The following is a 21,681-nucleotide window of genomic DNA, read 5'->3' on the forward strand; positions in this document are numbered from 1 at the left end:
ATCGTTTATCAGATTCTCTTGAAATGACAAAATGAGACAGTTCAGCTGCCGGAGCTCAGACACTGTTCTGTTATTTTTAGTACAAAACCGGAGCAGATTCAGAAATATGCAACAACGACCAACGCCCTCGACGCTGTAGCCATGGCAACAACGACCAACGCCCTCGACGCTGTAGCCATGGCAACAACGACTAACGCCCTTCACGCTGCAGCTGTAGCCATGGGCTGGATGTGTTTGTTTTTTATTTTTTTAATGTTGTGAATGAATTTAAAAGGCGTCGTCACATGTCACTGGATGAGCTCCAGCAAAAAAAAAAAAAAAAAAAGCAAACAATTGACAATCGTAAAAACAATCGTATAATTTAAAATCCCCGACCCGATAAACCAACTACAGAAGAAGCAACTAAAGCACAGAGCAGTCGACATGTAACATGTATTTCAGTATCGTTTTATAGTTGAAGTGTTTGAGCATCGAGTCGAGTCGCTGCAGGTTTACCCTGCTAACTGAAGCTTCGAGTCGCTGCAGGGTTAGGGGTGAGTCGAGTCTCTGCAGGGTTTTGGGTGAGTCGAGTCGCTGCAGGGTTAGGGGTGAGTCGAGTCGCTGCAGGGTTAGGGGTGAGTCGAGTCGCTGCAGGTTTACCCTGCTAACTGAAGCTTCGAGTCGCTGCAGGGTTAGGGGTGAGTCGAGTCGCTGCAGGGTTTTGGGTGAGTCGAGTCGCTGCAGGGTTAGGGGTGAGTCGAGTCGCTGCAGGGTTAGGGGTGAGTCGAGTCTCTGCAGGGTTTTGGGTGAGTCGAGTCGCTGCAGGGTTAGGGGTGAGTCGAGTCGCTGCAGGGTTAGGGGTGAGTCGAGTCGAGCCGCTGCAGGGTTAGGGGTGAGTCGAGTCGCTGCAGGGTTAGGGGTGAGTCGAGTCGAGCCGCTGCAGGGTTAGGGGTGAGTCGAGTCGCTGCAGGGTTAGGGGTGAGTCGAGTCGCTGCAGGGTTTGGGGTGAGTCGAGTCGCTGCAGGGTTAGGGGTGAGTCGAGTCGCTGCAGGGTCAGGGGTGAGTCGAGTCGCTGCAGGGTTTGGGGTGAGTCGAGTCGCTGCAGGGTTGGGGTGAGTCGAGTCGCTGCAGGGTCAGGGGTGAGTCGAGTCGCTGCAGGGTTAGGGGTGAGTCGAGTCGCTGCAGGGTTAGGGGTGAGTCGAGTCGCTGCAGGGTTTTGGGTGAGTCGAGTCGCTGCAGGGTTAGGGGTGAGTCGAGTCGCTGCAGGGTTAGGGGTGAGTCGAGTCGCTGCAGGGTTAGGGGTGAGTCGAGTCGCTGCAGGGTTAGGGGTGAGTCGAGTCGCTGCAGGGTTTAGGGTGAAGCTTCATGTGGAGCGACAGAAGGAGCTCAACGCTGCAGCTTCGACCTTCAGCTTCATTTAGACACAACCTGCAGAACTTTGTCTGACTTGGAAACAAACTCCTGCACCTCAGACAACCAGCAAAGGAATTTGTTTTCACGTCTGAATATATTTTTTCTTTTTAATCATTTTATTTAAATCTTAATTCTGCCACTGATGTGCATCCCTTTGCCTTCGTCGTTCAACTTACTTCAGATTATGAGCCGTGCAACTCAAACAGGCAAAACTGCACTGTGATTAAGTGGAATAATTATCATTCAACAGCATTTGACAAAAATAATCTGTTTAAAATAAAACAAAATAATAATGAAACTCACATCTATCCCAGAACCTTTGGGCCATTCGCTCCAAACAAACAATTATTACATGAATAAAGGAACTAAACAGGAGGAAACAACAAAACATCTGTGATCCGATGGATTTGGGTTTTTACTCAAACGTCTCATTTCCCGCGTGAAGAAACTGTCTTGGTGTTGGAGGAAACGGTGGAGGACTCGGAGGATCGCTGCGTCGCTGCGTCGCGGCGTCGCTCTACACGACTCGCCGGACCTCGAAAAACCTCTTCAGGTAATAAATCTGTCCCAGCGTCATGGCAACCAGAACCAGAGCCTCGAAGAACGACCAGAGGACGACGCGGCTGTTGGTGTTGTCGTTGACTGGAGGGAGAAGAGACGAGAACAGACGAGGCGGTTAAATGTTATTTATATATATATATATATATTTATATTTATATAGCAGCTTTCAAAGCAGATAGAGGCCGTTCAAAGTGCTTTACAGTTTGATTGAACATCATATGTAAATATATATATAGGAGGTAAAACAAGAAAATCAAGGAGACTAATGCACGAAGATTAAAAACAAGAAAAAATAAAGTATAGCAATAGAAAACAGATAAATAAAACAACAACTTTTAACAACAATAACATTTTATAAAATAGAATAGTGTGTGAATGTGTGTGTGTCTCTGTGTGTGTGTGTGTGTGTGTGTGTGACTCACTGGCTCTGTGTATCCTCTCCCTAACCTCCATGTACTCCTGCTCGTGCTTCACGGCCGTCATGGCGACGGCGAGCTCGTTGATCATCTCCTCCAGTTTGTTCTGATGAGCTGAAACACAAACAACAACAACCCGTCAGAAACAGACTCACAACACGTCGTCGCTGTGGGAACAACACCAACACCATGCACGACGTTATGCAACACATGCGTTAACACCGCGGTGCCAGTCGCCATGGTGACGTGTGGCGGCGGCTGCTCAGTCGCCATGGTGAGCCCCAGCGGAAGCAGGAAGTAACGTCGCCATGGGAACTCAACTCTGAACAAGGCCCAGTTCCACTCCGACCCCTCACGGACTCACTGACTTAGAGTTCACAGGAAGTCTGTGAGTGTGTGAGGGCTGTTCCACTGTCAGAGCATCAAGTCCTTACTGCCCCCCCCCCCCCCCCCCTTACCGTCAGTCAGCACCGATGCTGACTGACGGTAGAGGAATTACCCACAGTTCATAGCGTTGTGAAGTCAAACACATGGGATGCCGTCGGAACGCAAGTGTTGAAAAAAAGAAAAGTAAATTAACACACGTAGACAGAGAGAGCTCCGCCGGTCTCTTTATTGTTAATGGACAGGAGCAACAACCAAAAACAGAAAGAAAAGAAAGAAGTAGTTTCCTGTCAGTGTTAACGTGCAGTTTGTGATTATTGATGATAATTTGATCAGATCTGATCCAGGAACATTTAGTTTTGAGTCCGTCCCCCTCACACACCTTGTGCGTGTTGAAAGTACGGTAAATTATCGGTCCAAGACCGGAGTCAACAACATGTTGTTGTCATGGTAACATGTCGTGAGAGTGGGTAAGTGCTGTTCCATTCATGTTTACAGCATCTGGACCCTCACAGACTCTCACACTCTGTCACTTACAGCTGACGTCACTTTAGTCAGTGAGTCTTTAGGGGGCGGATTGGAATTGGGCCAAAGTCTCCATGTGAGTGAACGGGACTCAAAGATTTATTTCGTGATCTGATTGAATAGTGTGATGATAAAACTCTCTGTCCTCTACCTGTTTAAAACATCACGTTTCATGAAGAGAAACCAGCCGTTTGTTGTCACGGCAACAGAAGAATGTATTTGGTGTGACGACGCTCTAGGACGACAGATCTGCTGTCCCACAAAAAATACGTCACCAACTGACACGGGAAAGGAAGGACGCCATGTGGTCGCCATGGTGACGTCACTACGCCACCTGGAGTCTCTATGGTTACGGATTCTTCTGAATTTAATTCTACAATCAGCCGGTGCATATTCTCATTTGTCCAGGTCAGAGTACTATATATAAATACTAACCCTTCAAAGGAGGTTAAATCGAAAGCAACTGGACAAATAACTAAGTCCAGTTGCTTTAAATTTAACCTCCTTTGAAATTATTCTACAATAGTTTTACAACAAACTGCTGGTTTCTCTTCATGAAACGTGATGTTTTAAACAGGTAGAGGACATATTTGTTTCTCATGACACAATTCAATCAGATCATGAAATAAAACTTTCAGTCCCGTTCATTTGTATGGAGACTTGTTCAGAGTTGAGTTCCCATGACGACGTTACTTCCTGCTTCCGCTCAGTCGCCATGGTGACGTGTGGCGGTGATGCTGCCCAGTCGCCATGGTGACGTGTGGCGGTGATGCTGCTCAGTCGCCACACGTTTCTACTTGAGAACATTTCCTTTGTGCAGATCAGATCATCAGATCATGAAGCCATTCACCAACATGACAGTTTCTCAGCTACAAACATTAGTTTCTTCTCTATGGAAACAACTCTGTTAGAGGAAACTCTGCAGTGCATTGCAAACTGAAGGCGTCGCCGGGGCAACGCCTCCTCCTACCATCCCAGCTGTCGCCACCTACAACCAGGAGGAAAGTGCCCCGAGGTGAAGTCATGAAGAAGGAAATGAAGAGATGAGATGAGATCAACAGGAGCAACAATCAGAGAGAAAGAAGGAAACACAGATCTAAACATAAAGATCTAAACTAGGGCTGGGGGGCGATACGGCAAAAATATCATCACGATGTTTTAAAAATGAAGTCACGATTTCGATTTCATCACGATCTTAAATCAAAAAAAGGAAAAATAGACAATTTAGGCCAAAGAACCTTTCTGAATAGATTTTGAAGCAGAAGTAAGCGATATTTTTGTGTTAATGGTGCGTTCAAGGAAACCCGTAACTCGTGTTTACTAATGAAGACATTACTGTTTGTTTTATTCAACACAGTCATTTTAACAGGATTTTAAGTTAAATAGCTGATTGAAAAGGGTCAAATAAAGTAACTGTTGTTTTCTCTTTTAGCAAACTTTGTAAATGTCCTTTGTTTGGTCTTTGCAGCGTAGAACTGTAGTTTATAGAATGAGCTCAGACGATGCTACGATCTCTGCACTGTGGCAGATCGTCTACACGCTCTGATCCTTCACCATCTGATATCGCTGTATCGCCGTATCGCCCAGCCCTGATCTAACGCCTCGGCTCACCCTCGGTCTCCATGTCTTGGCCTTTGGGAGCTTCTCCGATGTCGATGGTGAACATGACGATCTTGGGCGTCATGGTCGACATCTTGTTGCTGAAGCAGAACTTGTAGGTCCCGTCCATGTGCGCCGCCACCGAGTACTTCCCACTGGACTCTCGGTCGCCTTTGTAGATCTGCTTCCCGTCGGGCCCCGTTATCTGGAGGAACAGATTAGAAATAAAAGACGAGGATCAGTTTCCTTCTTCTTCTTGTTGTGTTTTAAGTTTTCACTCTGAAATAAAGATTAAACTCTTTATTCAGAGTGAAACGACAGTTAAACGTTTATTAATATCAGTCGGTGGTTTTCTTTGTAGATCTGCTTCCTGTCGGGCCCCGTTATCTGGAGGAACAGACAGCGTTACGACGACACCGTCAGCAACATATGGTACAAACACCAGATTCCTGCTTCATGTAGATGATTTTAATCGTCTTAAAAACTAAACATCGTTCACACAGAGAAGAACAGAACAACATTCAGACGGACGCGTTTCGCCCCTAAAACCTGAGACATTAAAGTACATTTTTCATCTACTTGTTCAACCAATAAATTAGCTGTTTTACTAAAATGTGAAAGAGGCGACTGAAAGAATCTGTGATCTGTCGTTACAGGTGTCAGACCGACGTGTGTGAGGTGAATTTTATGCTTCGCTCCAAAATGTTAATTTGTGTGTGTGTGTGTGTGGGGGGGGGGGGGGGGGGGGGGGGGGGGGGGTCACTGTGCTGAGTAAATAAAGTTAGTCTTTAAGTCTGAAAATGAATCAGCTTCACAGTTTTAATGAAGTGAACCATGTTGTTGAACCGGACATATGCTACCACTAACACACTTCCTGTATCTGTGAATAATTCAGTTTAGTCTCAAACTCACCACAACATAAACATCTAGAAACACAATTAACACAACAAACTGTTTCTGTTGTTGTTTTCTAGTTTTTAAACCGGGACAAACAGAGTTTAAACATCACAAACCCAGAAACACCTGAGTGGTTTCACCTGACGTTACGCAGGCGGTTAGCCGTTAGCGGCTAAGATTAGCAGCTAACGGCTAACAGTTAGCAGCCATAGACATATAATATAGGATTATATATGTGTTAGCAGCTAACATTAGCAGCTAGCGGTTAGCTCAGGCCTCCGTGTTCATTTTAAAACTAATGTAATATCTCTTCCCGTGCTAACTATGCTAAGCTAACTATGCTAAGCTAAGTGTTACCTCCACGTCGATGTCCAGGAAGCCGCCCTCGGCCACCTCGAACATCAGGCCCATCTTGGTGCCGGAGTTCACCCGCTCGTAGAAACATTCCTCCGCGTGGGCGTCGATGCTCACGAAGTAGCCGGACGCGGCGGAGCAGAGGCCGCAGAGCAGCAGCAGCAGCTCGGACACCGTCAGCACCATGGTCCGCTGGTCTGGTGGAGCAGCTGGAGGGTTAGAAACACGGAGCTCTAGAGGCGGTTTCCCGGGGCTGAGTGACCGGTCGGAGCTGCAGCAGAGTCGGTGTCAGTATATAGTGTAGTATACTACCTATGGTGTAGGTTATAGCTATTAACGTTAACCTACCGGTAACCCTCTAGTCGGTGTGAGGAAGGAAGGAGCCGCTCGGCGACTGCCACGTACGGATTAACCGGAGCCGAAGAGGGACAAACTGCACAGAGCGCGAAGGCAAAAAGAAGAAAAACACACAAGCAGGAGCTAAAACCAACACGTCAACGTTTGTCAAGAGTCACACAATAACTATGAATGAATGACTGAATGAATGAATGAATGAATACTTTATTTCAAACATGTGAATAACATATTACACTTGAAGCACTAGTCGATAAAAACCTTGTGTGTTTGAAAAGGAATAGGAAGAAGCATTATCTTATTAATTCCTATCCCTTCTCCACCTAGAATCCTAGGTTATCTGACTTCCTGTATCTGTTTTTTTTTTAAAGACAGACTCAACATATATTACTATACTATATCTGATTGTTATTATTACTGCTATTAGTATTTATTGTAGTAATGAGACGAGTGGATAAAAAATATGTTGATAAACAAATAAATATACATATTTTGTGACCGATGATGTTTAGTTCGGAGTTTCCCTGAGTGAGGATCGATCCCGCGACTTTCTGCACCGGAGGCGACGGCGCTAACCGCTTCACCAAGACGCTGATAACAGCAATATAAATATATACATATATATATATCTATGGACAACAGCTTGACAAGTAGGTTAGCACGTCTTTTATGGGTGAGTGAGTTTACTTCCAGTCTTTATCCGGCTACAATAACGACAAAATTAGATACAAAAAAATAAATAAAATGCAATAAAATCATCATGACCAATGTAATATATGATATAAAACAACATGTGAACACCAGAGCCTCCTCTGTGTTGTTTAATGCAACATGACAACTAAAAGAAGAAGAGGAATTTAACATGGGCCTTCCCTAAATATTTATTCTCATTTATATATTCTTATAACATCTTCTTCTTATAACATTTTAGTTTATAATACATATAGTTTTGTATGATTTGTACTTGACCTAAGGGACATGAATGGTCTAGTTATTTCATCACTTTAGACTGCAGCAGTATCAGTGGAGGAAGTCGGAATATGAATTAGATTCAATTCAACTGGGTAAATTGACCCAATCTGTTAAATACACCAAATTTACATAAAAGTACAAGTTTTGATCTGTTAAATACACCTAATTTACATAAAAGTACAAGTTTTGATCTGTTAAATACACCTAATTTACATAAAAGTATACGTTTTTCATAAACATTCAGTCAGGAACAATGTGAATGAGACAGTTTTGAAACTAAAGACGTCAGGAAACTGAAACAGTTGTTTAGTTGTTCAGAGTTAGTTAACCCTTTCCTTCTGCAGCAGCGGCGGTGGTTCTGTTCGCGGAGCCTCGGCGAACCCCGCGGCGACGCTCCGCGCCGCGACGTCTTCTTCTTCACGTCACGCTGAGCTCCGTCTGCGGCTTCAACGGAGCGCGAAGCGGCGGCGAACAGCGGACTTCGCCAGTAGTTCGCGGAGGTCCGGTACTTCCACCGCCTCAGCAGCAGGTGGCGACACCGCGCTGTTCGGCTGCAGTTCGCCCTGAGCAGAAGAAGAGGAGGAGGAGGAGGAGGAGGAGGAGAAGAAGACGGCCAGTAGTCGAGGAGCTGTGAAGTCTCCGAGGCCCAAAACACTTTGTTTCTTTAGTTCCGTGACCGTGGGACCGGCGCGTTGATGCCGGGACTCGAACCCGTTGCGACCGGAGCCGAACCGAGCCGAACCGAGCCGAACCGAGGAGCCGAAACTGTTCGGCCGCTGAGCGACGCGGATCGGGCGGAAGCTAGCTGAGCTAACGGCTAGCGGCTAACGGCTAGCGGCTAACAGCTAACAGCTAACCATAGATATATATACTGACTCATAGAATAAGTATATTTATCTATGACGGCTAACGGCTAACGGCTAACAGCTAACGGCTAACAGAAACAGACAAGATGACGTCACGGAGGTAAAGTCTGAAAAACACTGTGTGTGTGTGTGTGTGTGTGTGTGTGTGTGTGTGTGTGTGTGTGTGTGTGTGTGTGTGTGTGTGTGCATGCAGATGTTTCTGGAAGAGCAGCTTCATCACACACACACTCACACACACACACACACACACACAGTCATAATAATCCTGAGTCTTCATGTTTACATTAGGCTATAGGTTATGTTTAGGTTTAACCTTATATTTGTATTGTGTTGTGTTAAATGTTTCTACCACAGAGATACGTATAGGCCAATAATATGTATAACCTATACACACACATATACATATACATACATATATATAGAAACAAAGAGTAAGTTCAGTTTGTAAACAACGACCTCGTCGATCACAGTAGCTGAAGAAGTTCAGATCTTCGTTTCTCCTTCAGAGTCGAAGCTGAAGACGTCGATTCAGTTTCATGTGTAGTGAGTTGTGAGTTGTGTAGTAAATTGTGAGTTGTGAGTTGTGTAGTAAGTTGTGTGTTTCCTCCGCTCCCTCTCAGGTGGTTCCATCCCAACATCACCGGCGTGGAGGCGGAGAATCTGCTGCTGACGCGCGGCGTCGACGGCAGCTTCCTGGCGCGGCCCAGTAAGAGCAACCCAGGAGACTTCACGCTGTCGGTCCGGTGAGTCGCTAACCGCTAACACGCTGTCGGTCCGGTGAGTCGCTAACCGCTAACCGCTAACACGCTGTCGGTCCGGTGAGTCGCTAACCGCTAACACGCTGTCGCTAACCGCTAACACGCTGTCGCTAACCGCTAACACGCTGTCGGTCCGGTGAGTCGCTACCCGCTAACACGCTGTCGGTCCGGTGAGTCGCTACCCGCTAACACGCTGTCGGTCCGGTGAGTCGCTACCCGCTAACACGCTGTCGCTACCCGCTAACACGCTGTCGGTCCGGTGAGTCGCTACCCGCTAACACGCTAACACGCTGTCGCTACCCGCTAACACGCTGTCGCTACCCGCTAACACGCTGTCGCTACCCGCTAACACGCTGTCGGTCCGGTGAGTCGCTACCCGCTAACACGCTAACACGCTGTCGCTACCCGCTAACACGCTGTCGCTAACACACTGTCGCTAACACGCTGTCGGTCCGGTGAGTCGCTAACACGCTGTCGCTAACACGCTGTTCTGGATCAGTTTACACTCGGATCTATAAACTCGTCTAATCGGTTTGATCCAGATTCAGAGACTGAACCTGGATCAGTTCAGAACTTTAAAGACAAACTGAACAATGAGTTTGATTCAGCTGCAGCTTCTCAACACGTTGGTCTTTATTCAGCTGCAGCTTCTCAACACGTTGGTCTTTATTCAGCTGCAGCTTTTCAACACGTTGGTCTTTATTCAGCTGCAGCTTCTCAACACGTTGGTCTTTATTCAGCTGCAGCTTCTCAACACGTTGGTCTTTATTCAGCTGCAGCTTCTCAACACGTTGGTCTTTATTCAGCTGCAGCTTCTCAACACGTTGGTCTTTATTCAGCTGCAGCTTCTCAACACGTTGGTCTTTATTCAGCTGCAGCTTCTCAACACGTTGGTCTTTATTCAGCTGCAGCTTCTCAACACGTTGGTCTTTATTCAGCTGCAGCTCTGCAGCTTCTCAACACGTTAGTCTTTATTCAGCTGCAGCTTCTCAACACGTTGGTCTTTATTCAGCTGCAGCTCTGCAGCTTTTCAACACGTTGGTCTTTATTCAGCTGCAGCTCTGCAGCTTCTCAACACGTTAGTCTTTATTCAGCTGCAGCTTCTCAACACGTTGGTCTTTATTCAGCTGCAGCTCTGCAGCTTCTCAACACGTAGTCTTTATTCAGCTGCAGCTTCTCAACACGTTGGTCTTTATTCAGCTGCAGCTTCTCAACACGTTGGTCTTTATTCAGCTGCAGCTTCTCAACACGTTGGTCTTTATTCAGCTGCAGCTTCTCAACACGTTGGTCTTTATTCAGCTGCAGCTTCTCAACACGTTGGTCTTTATTCAGCTGCAGCTTTTCAACACGTTGGTCTTTATTCAGCTGCAGCTTTTCAACACGATGGTCTTTATTCAGCTGCAGCTCTGCAGCTTTTCAACACGTTAGTCTTTATTCAGCTGCAGCTTCTCAACACGTTGGTCTTTATTCAGCTGCAGCTCTGTGTTTAACCTCTGGTCATCGTCCAGTTTTATTTCTGAGTCAGACTTTATTAAACTTTATTAAACTTTATTAAACTGCTCTCAGGATTCGATCTGAGCTCCGTTTATTATTTAAAGCAGATATCAGTGGAATGTTTTTGTTAATATAAGTCCTATATAAATAGTCCTATTTTCCGTCAGCAATCACTTACATGAAGTATTTCAGCCTAAACACGAGTCTCTCCGTCACTCTGCTCTGCTGTAACCCGAGGAGAAAATTTTCCTTGTGGGATACAAGTGTTATCCAATGAGGAGAGAGAACGGCATGAAGGGCTGTGTGTGCAGCCAAGGGATGCGCGTGAATGTGGTGACGTAGCACGAGGACCAATTGATGCCTGACAAGGGCGGGGGCTGCTAACTCATGGTGCGTTCAAAGAAACTCGTACTTTGTGTTTTTCCTTCCTGTGAAGTCATACCAGTTCGATCTGGTACGAGTTCACGGGTCGGAAGTTACGAGTGGCCGTTATAGGGAACTTTCACAGACAACAGGATGGTAAAAACACGAGCTACGGGTTACCTGGAACGCTACCAAGTCGTAGTTGTGACTTGAAGCTGTAACTTACGGTTTCAAAAGCCTGCCTTGAACGCAGCATTAGCCGAAACGGCCGTGAAGCTGATATCTGCTTTAACCCTTAAAGTTCACAGATCGATACTTTAATTATGAACAGTGGCTTTAACTGACGGTTTTTATTCTTCTGAGTTTCTGTCGTCAATGGACCCGCGATGAACTGGTCTAAACCAGAAAGTCTCCGCTGACGGGAGATCGAACCAGAGCTGAAAGTCGTTAATCAGATTAAAAATACAAGATGAGGATCAGTTTCCTTCTTCTTCTTGTTGAGTTTTAAGTTTTCACGCTGAATAAAGATTAAACTCTTCATTAATAAAGATTAAACTCTTCATTCAGATGAAACGACAGTTAAACGTTTATTAATATCAGTCGGTGGTTTTGTTCTCGGCCTGTGGAGTCGAACGTGTTCTCGGTGACGTGTCGTCAGCGGCGTTGAGAGATTTTTCTGTCACGTCTGAAACTTTAAACTGAATTTAGTTGCTATGGAAACAGAACGACGACTGGTTTCTTGCTGCTCCGCCTCAGACGGCCACAACTTCTCCTTTTGTCGTTCTGAGACGATGTCAAGTAAAGGTCTAAATACACTCAGACTCAGCTCATGGTGCTTCAGTCATTATGGTCTGGACTACTACCTCACCAACTCAGGTCTTCTTTTAAAAGCACTAAAAACATTCCTTTTTTCACAAGCTTTTAGTTTGTAATTGTTGTTTTTCTTTAATTTGCAGTATTTTCCTCTATAACAAGTGTTTTAGTTTTTTAATAGTTTTTAATCTGCAACACTTTCTTCTTATTGTGTTTTTTCTACGTATTTTACGAGCTGTAATGTTGTTTTATTTTTGTGAAGCACATTGAGTTTGAAATGTGCTTTATAAATAAAGTTGTTGTTGTTGTTGATGGCGGTCGCCTCCAGTGAGTCAGCAGCACAGCGCCGAGTCACCTCTGGTCGTAGTCGTGACGACGCGGCGTTTCCTTCAACACGAGTCGTCGCTCTGCTGCTTCAGGGTTTCACAGTTTATTCTAATGACATATTATTTATTTAAAAGTAGCGCAAGAGCTGTCAGAAAAATTAAAAGCAGCCTCCTCTCTCGTCATATTTGCAGCAACACTGATGCTTCAGGCTGCGATCAAGCTTTTTTATCACTCATCCTCTCTCCATTAAAACAACCTGCTGCTCTTGGCTGAAATCAGTCCGTTGTGAATCAATTTCGTGCGGAAGTTGAATCGTATGACGCCAAACGCCCCCTTTAATGTGAACGTGCACAGACCATAAAGCTGAGAGCCAGATTTAACAAACCAAGTTGATAACCAGCTTCGTAGTACCGTGTTAACCCGGGCCGGTTTTTGTTGAGCTGGAAGATGAACACGAAGCCTGGTCACGTTGAACCTCCTTCGCAGTACAGGCCTCTGGTAATGATGTGACCTCATCAGTCAATAAATATAAAATAAACCTGAATCCAGTAGAATCTGGTATTTTATTTAACTTTCTTCCTGATGATGATGACGGTTCCTCTTCCTCCACCTGACGGTGTGTGTTTTCTGTGTATGTGTGTGTGTGTGTGTGTGTTGTGCGTGCAGGAGAAATGGCGCCGTCACCCACATTAAGATCCAGAACACGGGCGACTACTACGACCTGTACGGCGGAGAGAAGTTCGCCACGCTGGCCGAGCTGGTGCAGTACTACATGGAGCATCACGGGCAGCTGAAGGAGAAGAACGGCGACGTCATCGAGCTCAAGTACCCGCTCAACTGCGCCGACCCCACGTCAGAGAGGTAACTCACCCCCCTGACCTCTGACCCCACGTCAGAGAGGTAACTCACCCCCCTGACCTCTGACCCCACGTCAGAGAGGTAACTCACCCCCCTGACCTCTGACCTCTGACCCCACGTCAGAGAGGTAACTCACCCCCCTGACCTCTGACCTCTGACCCCACGTCAGAGAGGTAACTCACCCCCCTGACCTCTGACCCCACGTCAGAGAGGTAACTCACCCCCCTGACCTCTGACCCCACGTCAGAGAGGTAACTCACCCCCCTGACCTCTGACCCCACGTCAGAGAGGTAACTCACCTCCTGACCTCTGACCCCACGTCAGAGAGGTAACTCACCCCCCTGACCTTTGACCCCACGTCAGAGAGGTAACTCACCTCTGACCTCTGAGGGATCCCTCCTCTGTTGCTCACCCTGAGCTTTCTCCTGGTTTTCCATGGAGTTTTTCCTCAGTGGATGTGAGGGTCTAAGGAAAGAGGGTGGTGTTATTATGGGATGTAAAGCCCTTTGAGACAAACTGGTGGTAAAAATGGGCTATATAGATAAAACTGCCTTGCCTTGCCTTAAAGGGATATTCTGGCGTAAGTTTAACCCATGGTCCAACGCACCATAACACCGAGTTTGACCCCCCCTCGATGATGAGGTCTGCTAACCGCTAGCTTCTCTAGTTGTAGCAACGCACCATAACAAACAGCGCAGTATACGGATCCACTATCCACCGATCAAAAAGCCACTTACAGGCACAAATAATGTTCAGAACAGCACCAAACGTCATCAACAGTACAAACAGGGTTCAGGGTTTCATTTCGATGGGCGCCACTATCACTTACTGAAGACAAGCTGAAGGAAATGGAGGAGTAAAGTCAAAGAGGGAGACCTGCGGTGGTGGCTATGTGCTGGACCCGGGGGAATCAAGTGGTCAGTGTGGTGGTCACTGCCTGTCAGTGGCCGCTGAAACCAGATGTTTGTGCTGAAACCAGATGTTTGTGCTGTCGGTGGCCACTAAAACCAGATGTTTGTGCTGAAACCAGATGTTTGTGCTGAAACCAGATGTTTGTGCTGAAACCAGATGTTTGTGCTGAAATCAGATGTTTGTGTTGTCGGTGGCCACTAAAACCAGATGTTTGTGCTGAAACCAGATGTTTGTGCTGTCGGTGGCCACTAAAACCAGATGTTTGTGCTGAAACCAGATGTCTGTGCTGAAGCCAGATGTTTGTGATGCCAGTCAGCCTAAGTTGCTGCATAGCGTATAACTGGAGCAGAGTGGGTGAGTTGTTTTCGTCTCTTTTCAATAGAAACCAGGCTAAGCTAACAGATGTTTGATGCCTCGTATTATGGGATGGGACCCTGTTTGTACTGTTGATGATGTTTGGTGCTGTTCTGAGCATTATTTGTGGCTGTAAGTGGCTTTTTGATCGGTGGCTAGTGGATCCGTATACTGCGCTGTTTGTTATGGTGCGGTCATTGCTAAAGTTGCTACAACTAGAGAAGCTAGCGGTTAGCAGACTTCATCTCTCGAGGGGGGGGGGGGGGGGGTCTAACTCGGTGTTACCATGGTGTTACCATGGTGTTACCATGTTGGACCATGGCTTAAATTTACGCCGGAATATCCCTTTAACCCTTTAGATTCAACACGTTGGTTCACTGTTGAGTGTCGGAGCTTCAGTCTCTTCAATGGGAACCAGTCGGAGCAGGCAGCTGGTTGATGCCTCGTATTATGGGATGGGACCTTGTTTGTACTGTTGATGAAGTCGGATGCTGTTCTGAGCAGGTTGTCATGGCAACACAGACAGCAGTGTGTTTCTGTCTGTGCTGAAGTCGCTGCAACTGGAGAGGTTTCATCTCTACTGGGTCAGATAGAGCCTCAGACCAGCGGTTCCACTACAGAGAAACTTTAAACATTAAAACTCCTGATGAAGGGTTAAGGTAAGGGTTAGGGTTAAGGGTAAGGGTTAAGGTAAGGGTTAAGGGTTAAGGTAAGGGTAAGGGTAAGGGTTAAGGGATGGGTTAGGGTTAGGTTAAGGGATGAAGCAGCTGAGAGAATAAAAAGCCTCAGTGTTTTAAACAGAGCTGCTTCAGTCTCATGGGAGGAACCGCTGTCTGTGATACTACACATGTAGCTACACACACACACACACACACACACACACACACACACACACACACACACACACACACACACACACACACACACACACACACACACACACACACACACACTTCATCACATTAACCAGAGCTGCTGTGAAGACGACGACGTTGTTTCCAAGCAGAGAAAGAGGAAGTGTCCGACTGGCGTTAAACTGAGACTTTGGTGAAGTGTGTGTGTGTGTGTGTGTGTGTGTGTGTGTGTGTGTGTTCCACTTTGTCTCTGCTCTGATAATAAACCAGTTTGTTTAGTGGTTCGGTTCATTGAGACGAAGACGGAGCCAGAAAAGAAAAGTCAACACCAGTGAACTCAGGGTTTTTACAGCACAGAAGCTTCAGTCAAGTAAAAACTGAGTTTATTATGTGTATTATTTCTATAATAAAGGGTTAATGAAGCTGTGAGCTGACGACCAGTTTTAGCTTTAAAGAGAAAATTAGACCAAATGTTGGTTTTACTTGAATATATTGAATGAAACTCTGAATATATTGAATGAAAATCTGAATATATAGCATCCTTCTGGGGCTCAGCTGTGCAGCCCGACAGCAGCAGCAGCAACAGTTGTCAGGATGCAAAGAAAAGGAAATGCAGTCTGAGTGAAACGCTGAAGCGACGGCTGAGACCCGAGTGTCGCCCGCAACGGGAGCCTCAAGGCGCTGCAGCGAGATTCAGCTGACTACTGTCACTCACTTACTGCAGCAGCATAAACGTTACACATGTTACACATGTTACTATTAACAACCAAGACCACGGAAGTGCCTTGATGACGTCAGTCAAGGTTCATTCCATATTTTCAGAGTTTCATTCAATATATTCAAAGTTTCATTCAATATATTCAGAGTTTCGTTCAATATATTCAGAGTTTCATTCAATATATTCAGAGTTTCGTTCAATATATTCAGAGTTTCATTCCATATCTTCAGAGTTTCATTCCATATCTTCAGAGTTTCATTCAATATATTCAGAGTTTCATTCAATATATTCAGAGTTTCATTCAATATATTCAGAGTTTCATTCAATCTATTCAGAGTTTCATTCAATATCTTCAGAGTTTCGTTCAATATATTCAGAGTTTCATTCCATATATTCAGAGTTTCATTCCATATATTCAGAGTTTCATTCAATATATTCAGAGTTTCATTCAATATTTGCAGAGTTTCATTCAATATTTGCAGAGTTTCATTCAATATATTCAGTTTCATTCCATATATTCAGAGTTTCATTCAATATATTTCAGAGTTTCATTCAATATTTGCAGAGTTTCATTCAATATATTCAGAGTTTCATTCCATATATTTAGAGTTTCATTCCATATATTCAGAGTTTCATTCAATATATTCAGAGTTTCATTCAATATATTCAGAGTTTCATTCAATATTTGCAGAGTTTCATTCAATATATTCAGAGTTTCATTCAATATATTCAGAGTTTCATTCCATATATTCAGAGTTTCATTCAATATATTCAGAGTTTCATTCAATATATTCAGAGTTTCATTCCATATATTCAGAGTTTCATTCAATATCTTCAGAGTTTCATTAAATATATTCAGAGTTTCATTCAATATTTGCAGAGTTTCATTCAATATATTCAGAGTTTCATTCCATATATTCAGAGTTTCATTCAATATATTCAGTTTCATTCAATATATTCAGAGTTTCATTCAATATATTCAGAGTTTCATTCAATATATTCAGAGTTTCATTCAATATATTCAGAGTTTCATTCAATATTTGCAGAGTTTCATTCAATATATTCAGAGTTTCATTCCATATATTTAGAGTTTCATTCAATATATTCAGAGTTTCATTCAATATATTCAGAGTTTCATTCAATATATTCAGAGTTTCATTCAATATTTGCAGAGTTTCATTCAATATATTCAGAGTTTCATTCCATATATTCAGAGTTTCATTCAATATTTGCAGAGTTTCATTCAATATATTCAGAGTTTCATTCCATATATTCAGAGTTTCATTCCATATATTCAGAGTTTCATTCAATATATTCAGAGTTTCATTCAATATCTTCAGAGTTTCGTTCAATATATTCAGAGTTTCATTCCATATATTCAGTTTAATTCAATATATTCAGAGTTTCATTCAATATTTGCAGAGTTTCATTCGATATATTCAGAGTTTCATTCCATATATTCAGAGTTTCATTCCATATATTCAGTTTAATTCAATATATTCAGAGTTTCATTCAATATTTGCAGAGTTTCATTCGATATATTCAGAGTTTCATTCCATATATTCAGAGTTTCATTCCATATATTCAGAGTTTCATTCAATATATTCAGAGTTTCATTCAATATATTCAGAGTTTCATTCCATATATTCAGAGTTTCATTCCATATATTCAGAGTTTCGTTCAATATATTCAGAGTTTCATTCCATATATTCAGAGTTTCGTTCAATATCTTCAGAGTTTCATTCAATATATTTAGAGTTTCATTCAATATATTCAGAGTTTCATTCAATATATTCAGAGTTTCATTCAATATATTCAGAGTTTCATTCAATATATTCAGAGTTTCATTCCATATATTTAGAGTTTCATTCAATATATTCAGAGTTTCATTCAATATATTCAGAGTTTCATTCAATATATTCAGAGTTTCATTCAATATATTCAGAGTTTCATTCAATATTTGCAGAGTTTCATTCAATATTTGCAGAGTTTCATTCAATATTTTCAGAGTTTCATTCCATATATTCAGAGTTTCATTCAATATATTCAGAGTTTCATTCAATATATTCAGAGTTTCATTCAATATTTGCAGAGTTTCATTCAATATATTCAGAGTTTCATTCCATATATTCAGAGTTTCATTCAATATATTCAGAGTTTCATTCCATATATTCAGAGTTTCATTCAATATATTCAGAGTTTCATTCCATATATTCAGAGTTTCATTCCATATATTCAGAGTTTCATTCCATATATTCAGAGTTTCATTCAATATATTCAGAGTTTCATTCAATATCTTCAGAGTTTCGTTCAATATATTCAGAGTTTCATTCCATATATTCAGTTTAATTCAATATATTCAGAGTTTCATTCAATATTTGCAGAGTTTCATTCGATATATTCAGAGTTTCATTCCATATATTCAGAGTTTCATTCCATATATTCAGAGTTTCATTCAATATTTGCAGAGTTTCATTCAATATATTCAGAGTTTCATTCAATATATTCAGAGTTTCATTCAATATATTCAGAGTTTCATTCCATATATTCAGAGTTTCATTCCATATATTCAGAGTTTCGTTCAATATATTCAGAGTTTCATTCCATATATTCAAGGTTCGTTCAATATATTCAGAGTTTCGTTCAATATATTCAGAGTTTCATCCCATATATTCAGAGTTTTGTTCAATATATTCAGAGTTTCGTTCAATATATTCAGAGTTTCATTCAATATATTCAAGGTTTGTTCAATATATTCAGAGTTTCATCCCATATAGGCGTTAGGGGCCTATATACACTTAAACAGGAACAACACTGGAGAGGAGCTTCATCTTTGTTCTAATATTAAATAAAAGCCCTGGCTGCTATTGCAGGATTTATGGTGTATATGTAAAACTATTTTAAAATACACAGATAATGTTAAAGGAAGATTTATTAAAAGTTAAGAATATGTAAAGTAAATGAATAAAAGCTTAGATGGGGCCGTGTTGTGTGTTGTGTCCAGGTGGTTCCACGGTCACCTGTCGGGCCGAGAGGCGGAGAAGCTGCTGACGGAGAAAGGGAAGAACGGCAGCTTCCTGGTGAGGGAGAGCCAGAGTCACCCGGGAGACTTCGTCCTGTCGGTCCGGACCGGCGACGACAAGACGGACAGCAGCAGCGACAGCAAACCGAAGGTCACGCACGTCATGATCTGCTGCAAGGTGAACACACCGACTGTTTTTGAGTTGTGAAGGTTTGTGGATATAGGATGGTCGGTGGGGGACGTACTGTGTAGGTGTGTATGTATGTATGTGTGTATGTATAGGCGCCATTCCGATCAGACTGCTTATGGTTTTTATAATGAAATGAGAAATGAGGGTGCGGCAGCTATGAGCTTTGCTTCAGTTGCAACCCTTTTCCACCAGCTATATAGTATTTGTGACTACCTTGAATTTGTTTTGTTGAAATTTTGATGCTGTGATCGAAATAAACACTCATTCATTCACACACACACACACACACACACACACACACACACACACACACACACACACACACACCGAGACACTCACAGCGGTTCTGGTTCCCGAACGCAGCTCTGAACCGGCCGGCGCGTTCAGACTGAAATGATAATTGGTTCAGAACCTGAGAAGTCGGTTTGCAGCGAAACCAAAAAACAGTTTTTCCTCGTGAACCGTGACATCATCAGTGGGCGAGTCACTTAGGACGAGCAGGAAACCGTCACCATGTCATATACAGTAGCTTAGTAACATAAAACTTACTGCAGACTGTTCATTGTAAAACATTTATTTATTTTTGTAAATGTGGTGATTTCTGTACGTAGGCTCTAGGGCTGTCAACGAATGGCAGAAATGAGGTTCGAATATTGCCTCTTATAAAAAACAGATATTCGAATAAAATTAGAATTTTTTCATATTTTCTCCAAAAATCAATACAAAGAGATGGACTTTTATAGCGGTAGCCTGTATTTATTATCAGCGCATGTCAAACACGTTTTGAACAGCTGACATTACACAAAACAAACGGCTACACAATGCAAATCAGCAACGACATTATATGCATATTAATAACGTGAAAAAGACCGCGTTTTACTCGGCCTTGATCAATTCATGTCAAACGTTTTGTGATGACGCGAGCAAACAGCTGCTCGGGAAACGGGATAAGAGCCAGCATGTTTTCTTCCCACATCCAATAATGATCCTTATAACGCGGATTAAGTACAGTCGTGATGAAGTGCAGAGGATCATCACAGCTCTCAGTGAACGGCACTATTTTTTTTAATGCGCGACGCTGTCACTCGGTAGTTTGGGAAAACAGAGAAGCTGCTTCTCTCCAGACGTGACCACACACAGACAGGTGTGTGTGTGTCTGTGTGAGTTACTACGGTTACCGCGGCGCTCCTGTCCCCCGGATATTTCTGCAGCTGGATTGACATGATCCGGTCTGAAACATGAAACTCATGGACTGAGGAGTCGTCCTGCTGCGTTCTGCACGTCACAACGACGACCGTGCATTTGTAGGAGGAAGTTGTAGTTGCTGTTGTTGTGGTTGTGCGCGTGAAGATAATTAAAAAATAAATTATTAATATTCAAATATCATATTTTAATATTCAAATTTCATTTTTATCACTATGATTCGAATATACATTCGAATTTTCATTGACAGTCCTAGTAGGCTCCAGAGCCCCGAGGCAGCGCTGCTCTTCTGTCCAATACACACAGGAAGCTTCACTTTACATTCAGACTAACTAATGCTACTGATACAGCTGTTAGATTTCATCACTGAGACCAACATTTATCTCCTAGAAATAATGTAACCAGCCGGTGGTAAACCTCTAAAAACCTGCGGGTAAGTTAATTAGTGATGGTTTTCTCCCCCGGAATGAGGACGGAGGTTGGCCGGCCGAGCAGCTCTGCAGACCGGCTGCTGTCTCTGTGATGTCCCGGTCGCTGCAGAGCTTCACTTCTCTGAAAAACATCGGAGCAAACTTCTAAACAGCCGTCGTTTGGATAAACCGACCGTAGATTTGGGATCTTAACTGTTACTTTCTCACATGAAAAAGATATTTATCTGTTAACGTGACTGTTGTTTCTCCTGCAGCACGACCTGAAGTACGACGTCGGCGGCGGCGAGAAGTTCGACTCGCTGACCGACCTGGTGGAGCACTACAAGAAGAACCCGATGGTGGAGACTCTGGGCACCGTGCTGCAGCTCAAACAGGTCGGTGACGTCACTTCCTGCTCCGCTTCCCAACGGGAAGTTGTTCTGACTCGTTGGTTTGACCGTTCTCTTTTTTTTATTTTTTTTTATTGAAGAATTATTAGTTGGGATGTACATTGTGAAATGATGGATGAGGGGGTTACAAATAAAAATGGATTAATGTCAACAGGTTCAGTTACATAGTATCATGAAAGGCAGGAGAAGACAAAGGATAAGTACATTTCATGTTAGACAAACAGAGGTCTATTCAAGAACGTGGAAACAGAGAGAATAGTATTATGGTCTTGATGGCTTTCTTATTTTCAGATTGACTAATTAGGTTGATGTATTGTTTGATTTCGTTTTTGAAACAGTGAGTGCAAAGTATTTGATTTGTAAATTTGTGGTTCTGAATATGAGCTTTGGCTAAAAATAATATCAAATTGATTATATAATATTGGTTTAATTGGGAAGCCGTGACTGAAAAGAAGGTTTGATCCGTTCTCCTCCGCAGCCTCTCAACACGACTCGCATCAACGCCGCGGAGATCGAGAGTCGAGTGCGCGAGCTGAGCAAACTGGCCGAGGCCACGGACAAAGTGAAGCAGGGATTCTGGGAAGAGTTCGAGGTGAGTGAAGCAGAGATTCTTCCTGTTTCCTTCTCTTCATGGAGCAGAAGCTTTTAGACGAACTGGACGAGCTGCAGAGTCTC

At 43.3% G+C, this 21,681-nt stretch overlaps 2 protein-coding genes across 3 annotated transcripts in view; one reads left to right on the forward strand and one right to left on the reverse strand.

The window, feature by feature from the left end:
- Positions 1-935: 935 nt before the first annotated feature.
- Positions 936-6,535, reverse strand: tmed2 (transmembrane p24 trafficking protein 2). 2 transcript variants are annotated; one of them, XM_083983600.1, is made up of 5 exons: positions 6,132-6,535; positions 4,890-5,082; positions 4,249-4,266; positions 2,376-2,483; positions 936-2,034 (listed from the first exon to the last, which is right to left on the reverse strand). In XM_083983600.1, exons 1-5 carry the CDS (start codon positions 6,312-6,314, stop codon positions 1,910-1,912), a joined length of 627 nt encoding a protein of 208 aa, XP_083839726.1. In that variant the 5' UTR covers positions 6,315-6,535; the 3' UTR covers positions 936-1,909. The 2 variants fall into 2 exon arrangements, with proteins under 2 accessions (XP_083839726.1, XP_083839727.1); XM_083983601.1 differs by lacking the exon at positions 4,249-4,266 and having other exon boundaries at positions 1,093-2,034.
- A 1,522-nt stretch (positions 6,536-8,057) lies between these two features.
- ptpn11a (protein tyrosine phosphatase non-receptor type 11a) overlaps positions 8,058-21,681 on the forward strand; it is a 28,593-nt gene continuing 14,969 nt past the window's right edge. Inside the window, exons 1-6 of the mRNA XM_083983368.1 lie at positions 8,058-8,420; positions 8,941-9,063; positions 12,742-12,936; positions 18,776-18,971; positions 20,872-20,991; positions 21,485-21,598. Of these exons, the coding sequence (XP_083839494.1) occupies positions 8,407-8,420; positions 8,941-9,063; positions 12,742-12,936; positions 18,776-18,971; positions 20,872-20,991; positions 21,485-21,598 (762 nt within the window). The 5' untranslated portion in view covers positions 8,058-8,406. The remainder of the gene's footprint in view (positions 8,421-8,940; positions 9,064-12,741; positions 12,937-18,775; positions 18,972-20,871; positions 20,992-21,484; positions 21,599-21,681) is intronic.

Source organism: Trachurus trachurus (genome assembly GCF_905171665.1).
Source record: "Trachurus trachurus genome assembly, chromosome: 12".
Lineage (NCBI taxonomy): Eukaryota > Metazoa > Chordata > Actinopteri > Carangiformes > Carangidae > Trachurus > Trachurus trachurus.

Coding starts and splice junctions, on each gene's coding strand:
- tmed2 (XM_083983600.1), bottom strand. CDS start 6,314: ATGGTGCTGACGGTGTCCGAGCTGCTGCTGCTGCTCTGCGGCCTCTGC. Junction 5,083..6,131: donor TCCTGGACATCGACGTGGAG/GTAACACTTAGC, acceptor CTGTTCCTCCAG/ATAACGGGGCCCGACGGGAA. Junction 2,035..2,375: donor GGAGAGGATACACAGAGCCA/GTGAGTCACACA, acceptor TTCTCCCTCCAG/TCAACGACAACACCAACAGC.